The sequence below is a fragment of the Chaetura pelagica genome, unplaced genomic scaffold (assembly GCF_000747805.2).
Source record: "Chaetura pelagica isolate M959 unplaced genomic scaffold, ChaPel_1.0 scaffold350, whole genome shotgun sequence".
NCBI classification, from domain to species: Eukaryota; Metazoa; Chordata; class Aves; order Apodiformes; family Apodidae; genus Chaetura; species Chaetura pelagica.
This window is the reverse complement of record NW_009951818.1, coordinates 380,035-389,270: the sequence shown is the minus strand read 5'-3', so window position 1 is coordinate 389,270 and position 9,236 is coordinate 380,035. Positions and strand designations below refer to the sequence as shown.

Genomic DNA, 9,236 nt, shown 5'->3' with positions numbered 1-9,236 from the left:
TCCTGGTCAGAGCATGGCCAGAAACTGCACCTTGCTCAGCTTGACTGCTGGGGACAGTGTCCTAGGAGCAAGGTCTGGGGGATGGTGCCTTTTAGTGTTAATGCAGGCTGCTCTTGTAGCCCTTGCTCTGCCCTTTTGTCTGGTACTTTCTCACAGAAACATTCCCATTCATACTGTATTCTTACCAACCTTAATATTTCTGTTGCACATCTCTACAGTTGTGTCGTCCCTCCTGATTTCCCTAGTGACCTCCTCCAGGACTATCACCTGTGTGGGTTTTTTTACCCAGGAATGCTGTGCTTGAACCCAGTCACTGAGCTTTAGCTGGGCTGAGAAAAGGGAGCACTTGTCCTGAGTGCCCTGCAGTGCCAGTGCTGTTCCTGGGTAGGAATCCAGTGGGGATATTAGGGGACAGATTAAGTCTCTGTTGCCTCTCTTCCCACTCTAAGCCTCTGTGCATGAACTGTTTTTTTTTTTTTTCTCAACCTTTTCCAGAGTGAGAAGAGCAAGGGGGAGGTCTCCCACCTGAATGTGAGGATTCATCAGCTGGGCTGTGAACTCACTGAGCACACAGGCAGCCATGGGACTGGCCGTGGCACTACCCAGCTGCAGAGCCAGAGGCTGAGGGAGGCTGAGTGGCCACGAGGAGCAGAGACAGCCACAAGGTTGGAGCACCACCAGCACCATGCAGCACGCTGGATGGAGACAGAACTGCTCCGACAGCAACTCAAGGCCTCACAGGACAAGGTGGGTGTCACTCGGTGGCAGGGTGGCATACTGCTGAGTGTTGATATTGCTCTGCTCAGAGCTGAAAAGACTGTCCTCTTCCTCTCCCTCCCACTCACATATGTCTGAAGCCAGTTCAGGGGCAGCTTGGGACAGCTCCTTGCTTGCAGCTGCCCCTAAGGTGTCCCCTCTGTCCTTGCCTGGTGCAGGCTGGCTGGGCATAGGAGATGGAGGTTGAGTGGAGGTGGCTCACAGGAGCTTTGTTTCCCCATGGCTTAGCTGACTGAGGAGCTAGGGGAGTGGCAGGATCATGTAGGGGCTGGGCAGGGATGGCAGGAGCAAGGCAGGCCATGTCTGAGGGGAAGGGAATGAGGTGATCAGAGCAGGGGAACAAGGACCACTAGGATAAAGAAAAGACAATGTGAGAAACCTCAAAATGTGTTAATATCCCTATCCTGCCTTCTACCCTGACAACATGCTTAGGGACTGGCTTTCCAGGGTACAGCTTGCTCATGCTAGTCACCCCTACAGTAGCCCTAGGGCAAAGCCCAATTAGACCTGCTTCTCAGTATCAGGTTTGCCCTTTGCTGGTGGCAGGAAACAGAGCACATGTAGTACAGGCAGGGAATGAAGCTCTAGCTGGTCTGGGATGTATCTACGAACACAGGCCAGCAGACCCCTCTGCCTCCTGCTATTGCAGCCCTTGGTGCTAGGACTCCTCCCAGAGGATCCTTCCATCAGCTCCTGCTCCTCACTGTTCAGCAAGGGCTCCATCTCTCAGCAAGGGGTCCCTGTTTCTCCTCTGGCAGCTGTCAGTGCTCTCCATCCCTGGCTTTGTAGGCTGCCCAGTAAGCACCACTCCCATGGTCCTGCCACTTTGCTGTTGCTTTGCTGGTGTGAGAGCCACGCGGGAGATGAGGGTGTGTCGTAACCTCTCTCCTCACCTGCAGTACAGTCTGGGTCTGTCCCATTGCTGGCACAAAGATGCAACCAACTATCAGCCTTTCTGTGTTACAGCTCTTGGAAGCCAAGGCAAGCCTGAGCCTGGCCCAGACTCAGTATGCTCTGCAGTTGCAGCAGGCCAAGGCCCAGATGAACAACATGGTGCCAAAGAAACAGTTTGAGCAGCTGCAAAAGAGCTTGAGAGAGGAACGGTGCAAGGCTCAGCAGCTCCAGGAAAACATACACCTGCAGGCTGAGCAGACATGCAGGCAGCTGGTCAGGACCCAGGTAAGCAAGGAACTGTGGGAACTCAGTCAAGGGTATTTGGGCAGGAGCACTGCCAGCTTGGAAGGCAGCTGTGGTTGAAGCCACCAGAGGTTTGGGTTGAAGATGCTATTTATCAAAAGCCCACATGGCAAATGCACTTGATCTTCAACTTCAGCTGCAGTTTTCATTCCTTATGAACCCAGTCACTGCCATGCAAACAGGAGCCCTCCGTGTTCTAATCCACCTACTCCAGACCAGATACCATGCGCCTAGAGGAGCAGGAGTTATGCAGGGAAACACTGCTGGCTCAGGCTGGGTAAAAAATGTTTGAGCTCCCCAAGTGGAGATGTAGCCTGCACCGGGCCAGGCAGGCAATGTTTTTTTGTGAGTCTGTTCTTTGTTTCAGGAAACTAACCTGGGCAAAGATGGAGCAAATTATAACCTAAGGAATTAAAATGAGCACACACAAAAACTGCATCCAAGGAAACTATTGTCTTTTCCTTGGCTTTTCTGGACACAGCTGAGAGAGGGAAGGTCATTTGCTTGTTTTTATAGAAAACATTGATGGGGAATCTCTGCCTTGTCTTAAAACTGGTTGGTGCTGACCTAGGGAAGGTTGTACTGCTTTAAGACACTTGTCCCACTGCACTTTGCATCCTGTACCACCTCTGCTGATCCTCTCATGCTCTCCTTCAGGTACTATTAAGATCTGTGAGTGGAGCCCTGGGAAAATGCATATTCCAGAATTGCGAGGGGCCAGGTGAGTTCTGGGACAACCCAATGTTAGGCTTTGTTACCCGCTGCAGGAGGAACATGAACGTCTGCTGCAGGCAGCTGTAGAGCAGGCAGAGGGACTGGAGCACAACCTAAGGACTGCTGAAGCTGCACTGGCAGAGAAGGCAGCTCAACTCAAAGATGCCCAGGTGAGTGCAAGAGGGGTTAGTGCTGCAAGTCCTTGCCTGGCCAGGACCCCTGTGTGGGGATATTGAACCTTAAGCCTCCCACCCCTGCTGTAGGCCCAGCTCTCCCGGAACAAACTGCTGATTGAAGACCTCCGTGAGGAGAATAGGGGGCTTGCAGTGGCCCTGCAGGTGGCTGAGCTGAAGCAGAAGAGCACTGAGGAGAAGAATCAGCTGTTGGAGGAGCAAGCCTCAGCTCTGAAGCAACTAATTGGAAAAATCACGCCAGCATCTCTGAATGGGTGATGGGGCACCCACTGTGGCAGCCCTGCACCTGGCCAGTGTCTGTGCGGTGTAGAAGGGGAGGTAGAGCTTGGCTGGGCAATCAGCCTTGTCCTCCCTGGTCTTGCCAGGATTTTCCTGGGTAGAAAGCCAAAAATGGAGAAACCAGGGTCCTTTCAGGAAGTTGGTTCTGTGGATAGCTGAATGTTTCTACTGAACGCACCAGCTTTGGTGCCTTTCATAGTGGCCAAAGTGTGATGTTTGAAGTCAGGTGTGTCTCAGGGCAGCCATCCCTGCATTGCAACAGATATGCCTGCACCCTGGCAGCATGTTTGGTGGTGGTGTGGATGTTCCTTCTCTGCAGAGGTTTGCTGATGGGGCCACACATTCTGGCTGGAAAGCCAGGGCAGGAGGGCTTGCAGGTTCCTGTGTCTGGAAAGCTGTGGCATCAAAATGTTTGCAATATTACAGCACCTCCTGTCATCTTGTTTGCTCTGTATTTCAGTAGCCTCCCCTAATCATTGCTGAATTTTTATTCCCCTTGCAGCTCCTCTTGGGCTCTAGGAGACTCTGGCACTCCTAAAGCCTGAGCCTGGGATCTTGCCTCTGCAGTGAGCAGGACAGAGGGGCTGAGGTCAGAGGCTTCTTTGCATGTGAGCCTCCAAGGCTTGGGGCAGGGTTGGTGGCTCCTGCTCAGCACTGCACTTCTTCAAAGGAGACCAAGATACACAGTAAGTTAATTGTGTCATCTTGCATTCCTTGTAGGCCTTCACACACTGGCAGTGGATACTGCTCTTGCCAAAATAAGTTGTCTTAAAGGCCACAAAGCCAAGTATTCACATCAAGAAATACCAAATTTATTAATCTGCCCAGGGTATTAGCCTCTGCATTGTCACAGTACCCCTGCCTTGCTCTGTGCAGAGAGTATTTACGTGGGGCTGTGGTCACCACTAGCTGTGAAAGGACTCCTAGGATTTTAAGGGCTATGGAGACTACTGTACAAGAGAGACTAGACCAGCCTGGCTGGATCAGGGTGCAAAAGCAGAGGCTGGACAAAGTCAATACAAAGAATAGAGCTTAAGAGTACCTCAAGTTGTTGTTGGTTCAGGAATAAAAGGGAATAAACTGGCTGTGAACTGAAACTCAGCTACTGTCTTCAAGTCCTAGTCTGCCAGGGCAGGAGTTCCCCAACCATGGGACAGTGCCAGATGGCTGGAGGCTGTGACTGAGGAGGCTTCTTTGGTCTAGGGTGCTTTTTCTGCCCTGGTGAATGACAGCTGAGGCTCCTATTTCTTTGCCTTGGAGCCCTGATTACAAGGGTCATGAGGGAATCTTGGCTATTACAAGGAGGGAAGCCCCACAGATGTTAGCTCAGGGAGATTCCTTGGATGCGACTGGGAGAGCAGTGCAGTAATGCCCCATGCATTTATCCTGTTCCTGTATTCTCCCCAAAGGATTTGCTTTTTGGCTCCTGTCAGAGATGGGGGCCAGGCAAACCTCTCGTCTGTTTTTGGAAGTGCTGCATCTCAGTTACTACTCAAGAGTGAGCAGCTCCATTAGGAAAACCAGACAAGGAGAGCAGCTCTTCAGCCTTGCTCTGGTTTTCTTCTAACTTGAATCCTTAAAATCCTCTGCTCCCTTTCCCACCCCAAAGAGCCCCTTAGCTCTGCCAGACCAATGCTCTGGGGAAGGGAACTCTTCCTAAAGGGACAGAGGCACAGCTCAAGCATGATGGGAGAAACCTTGGCCAGGCCCATGCCCCAGAGTGCAATGCTCATTCACTCAGCATCTTAAGAAACAGTATCTATAGGCCCCTGATGGGGGAGACAAGGCTTCACATCTAACCTTAGACAGAAGCTTGTGCAACCTCATCTGACACTTGGAGCAGCTCCACCAAGACACCTAAGTAACCAGTTAAGTGTGCCCTGCAGGGTCAAGGTGTGTTAGGCCAGAGAGCCAGGTCAGAGTTTAACAAACACAAGATTAATTCTTGAAAAACACTAAATTGAAGGCTGAAGCAGTTCTTTATTTTGCATAGATGGAGCTGTCCTGGCTTCTGGAGCCCAGCTGGTTGGTCTCTTAATCCCACATGCATAGTCGTAAACAAAGAACTGCTCCAAACAAATATGCATTCTCAAAACCTTTTTGTAGCATGGGGCTTGGATAAAACCCCCTCCCCATTTCCCCCCACTTCCTGTTCCAATTCCTCCCTCCACTATTCTGGATTCCTAAGATTGCTACATTACCGGTATGCACCCTTTGGTCATAAAGAGCTGGCCAGTACTGTTTGCATACTTTATATCAGGGCTGATCTTCATGTCAGGTATGAAAGGCCATTAAGAGAAATGGCAGGGTGTCCACTGCAGAAATGTTGAGGTGCTTAAGTCTTGCACATCCACCACAGTTGAGTCTCCATTGTGGTCCCTCCTGTCCTGCATGCTTATGACAGAATGTGCTCGAGAACTCCTTGTCTGATCAGCTGTTCACATTTCCAGCGGGGTAAAAAGTGCTGCACAGAAAAACAGACAAACTTTGCTTGAAACCCAGGCAGACTGGAATAGCTGCTGCACACAACCAGCTCTGCTTGTTGTGTTATGCATCTGCTGCATGGTGGTGCAAGACCAGGCAGAGCTGAACCACAGTCCTGGGCATGCAGGCAGCTTGTAGCATGTGCAGGGAGCCCTGTGTGCAGGAACTGTGACAGGCTGTGAAGCTTGGATAAGCGGGAATATCAGGGAGTGGAAAGGAAAGGAAGTAAGAAGAGAACAGACCAAACACTCTTGTCACGAATACCTGGCTATTCTTCTTCAACAGGACAGTGGTACCATCATCAATCTCAAATTCTCCATAGTCTCTTAAACACCGCACCTGCAAAGTGTGAACACAACTCTCAGATCATCACATCTCATATAGGAAACACTAGACATCACTGCTGACTTAAAACACATGCCCCAGAACTGTAAGCAGGGACACATTTCTACATGCCTGCTGGAGCCTCAGTACAGTGAAGACCTGGAAATACAAGACTGGACTGATCCCTCAGTCTGTGGATTGGGGGCTGGACTTCCTGGGGCAAGAAACATCAGCAGGCAGACCAGCCCAACCCTCCACAGAAACTAGAGGAAGAGCAGCACAGGAGACAGGGTCTGGGGAAAAGCAACAGCATTTCCAGAAGAACCTCCATGCACATACCAGAAAATAATCTGTTAGGAGGGAAGCTGTCTTAGGGAGCAGGTTGATTGTCGGTACATGTTCTTTCAAAGAGAACATCAGCTACTTCCTGATTTCTCACATGCTCTTACTTTATTCTATCAATTGTGTAAAATCATAGAATGGTTTGACCTCAACATTAATCTAGTTCCAACCCATCTGCATGGGCAGGGACACTGCCCACTAGACCAGGTTGCTCAAAGCTCTGTCCGACCTGCCCCTGAACACTTCCAGTGATGGGGTGTTGTGGTTTGGGCCCAACACGACCACAAAGGAACAGCTCCATGGCTGCTCACTCAACTCCCCCCCCACACACACTCTGCGAGGAGGAGGACAAAGCTCATGGGTCGAGACAAAGGACAAGGAGGGTTCTTCACTGATAAAGGTCTTGAGCAAAACAAACTCAAGTTGGGGAAAAAAATAACTTAATTTCACACTGATCAAACATCCTCAGGACACAGAGAACACAGACCAGGGCTTGCATATGTTACCCCACCCCCTCCCTTCTTCCTGGGCCCAAATCCCTTTGTTCCCGGTTTCTTTCCCTCCTTCCCCCCAGCAGCACAGGGGGACAGGGGATGAGGTTTAGAGTCAGTTCACAAGCTGGTGGTTCTTGCTGCTCCCTCCTCCTCAGGAAGGATTCCTTACAGTCCTTCCCTGCTTCCCCACAGGGTCCTTCCCATGAGAGAGAGCCCTCCACAAACCTCTCCTTCATGAGTCCTTCCCATGAGGTCCGAAGCTGCTCCAGCCTGGGCTTCCCACAGGGTCACAGGGGCTTCGGGAACAGCCACCTCCCCTGGCACCGGGGTCTTCCAAAGCTGCATACTGGCAGCAAATCCTCTGGCCACAACATCCAAGTCCACTGGCCAAGTTCACCCCTCCTGGCACCTTCAGGGAATGTTTCACCACGTTCCTCCATGAGTGCAGGGGCACAGCTGCCATCTCATCATGGACTGCAGGGAAACTTCTGCTTCAGCACCTTCTTCCCCTTCTTCCTCACCAACCACCAGCACTGCTCTCCTTCCCCAGCACCACTCTCCTCCTCTTCCAGCACAGCTCTTCTACCCCTCCTTCTCTGCTCAGGTGTTATATGAGTTATTTCACATTAATTGCTGAGGCCCATCTATTGTCTCTTTAATGGCTCCATGGCTGGTTTTGGAGTGAGGAGAGCTGCTCAGTTTCTTACTGGAGCCACTCCTGTGGCCTTTCCCCCACTATCAAAAACCCCACCAGACCAAACCAGAACATGGGGCCGCCACAGCTTCTCTGGAAAACCTGTGATAGTGTCTAACCACCCTCATAGTGAAGAATTTCTTCATAATGTCTAACCTAAACCTGTCCTCTTCCAGTTTAGGCCATTACCCTTGTCCTCTTACTACATGCCCTTGTAAAAAGCCTCTCCCCATCTTTCCTGTAGGCCCCCTCCAGGTACTGAAAGGCCACTATAAGGTCTCCCTAGAACCTTCTCTTCTCCAGGCTGAACAGCCCCAACTCTCATGCCTGGACAGCCTGTCTTCCTAGCAGAGGTGCTCCAGCCCTTTTAGCATCTTTGTAGCCCTCCCTTGGACTCACTCCATGAGCTCCATGTCCTTCTTGTGCTGGGCGCTACAGAACTGGACACAGTAGTCCAGGTGGGGGTCTCATGGGAGCCAAGTAGAAGGGGAGAATCCCCTCCCTTGACCTACTGGCCACACTTCTTTTGATGCAGCTCAGGACACGGCTTTCTGGGCTGCAAGCACAAATTACCAGCTCGTGTCGAGTTTCTTGTCCACCGTCACCCTGCTCCTCTGGGCTGTTTTTGATTCATCCTCCACCCAACCTGTATTTGTGTTTGGGATTGCCTTGACACAAGTGAAGGACCTTGCACTTGGCCTTGTTGAACTTCATGAGGCGGGCACAAGCCCATGTCTCAAGCCTGTCAAGGTCCCTCTGGATGACATTCCTTCCCTCTTGTCAACCACACTGCACAGTTTGGTGTCATGAAGAAAATTGCTGAGGATGCACTCAATGCCACTGTCCATGTTGCTGACAAAGATGTTAAATAGCACTGGTCCAAGTACCAACCCCTGAGGAAGGGCACTTGTCACTGGTGTCCATCTGGACATTGAGCCAACTCTCTGAATGGGACCATCCAACCAGCTCCTTACCCAACGAGTGGTCCATCCATGGAATCTGTTATTGTTCCAGTTTCCAGGATGTTGTGCAGAACAGTACTGAATGCTTTGCACAGGTCTAGGTAGGTGACATCAGTTGCTCTCCCTTTGTCCACTGATGCTGTGACACCACTGCAAAAGGCCAGTAAATCTGTTGGGCAGGAGTTGCCCTTAGTGAAACTGTATTGGCTATCACCAGTCACCTCTTTATTTTCCATTTGCCTTAACAGAGCCTTCAGGAGGATCCGCTCCATCATCTTGCTGGGCTCAGAGGTGAGTCTGACTGGCCTGTAGTTCCCTGGGTCTTCCTTTTTTCCCTTTTTGAAAATGGGGGTTATGTTTCCCCTTTTCCAGTCAGTAGGAATTTCTCCAGACTGCCATAACTTCTCAAATATGATGGACAGAGGTTTTGCAACTTCATCAGCCAGTTCCTTCAGGAGCTGCAGATGGATCCTGTTGGGTCCCATGGACTCGTGTGCCTTCATGTTCCTTAAATGGTCTTGAATCTGCTCTTCTTGTACAGTGAGGAGAAAAAGTCATTGAGTACCTCAGTCTTCTCCATGTCCTGCATGGCCAGGTCTCCAGTTTCCTTCTGGAGAGAGCCCACATTTTCCTTTGTCGTCTTCTTATCACTGACATACCTGTAGAAACTTCTCTTGTTGCCTTTGACATCCCTGACCAGATTAAATTCTCTCTGTGTTTTGGCTTTCCTAACCTGTTCTCTGGCTTCTCTGGCCAATTCTCTGTACTCCTCCCT

The 9,236-nt window shown here is 50.7% G+C and overlaps 1 protein-coding gene across 1 annotated transcript in view; it reads right to left on the bottom strand.

Moving 5' to 3' along the window:
* Positions 1–5,556: 5,556 nt before the first annotated feature.
* The window catches only part of GINS1 (GINS complex subunit 1 (Psf1 homolog)), an 11,178-nt gene continuing 7,498 nt past the window's right edge, over positions 5,557–9,236 (bottom strand). The window contains exons 4-5 of the mRNA XM_010008623.1: positions 5,910–5,984; positions 5,557–5,625 (exon numbers count right to left, since the gene is read on the bottom strand). Of these exons, the coding sequence (XP_010006925.1) occupies positions 5,557–5,625; positions 5,910–5,984 (144 nt within the window). The remainder of the gene's footprint in view (positions 5,626–5,909; positions 5,985–9,236) is intronic.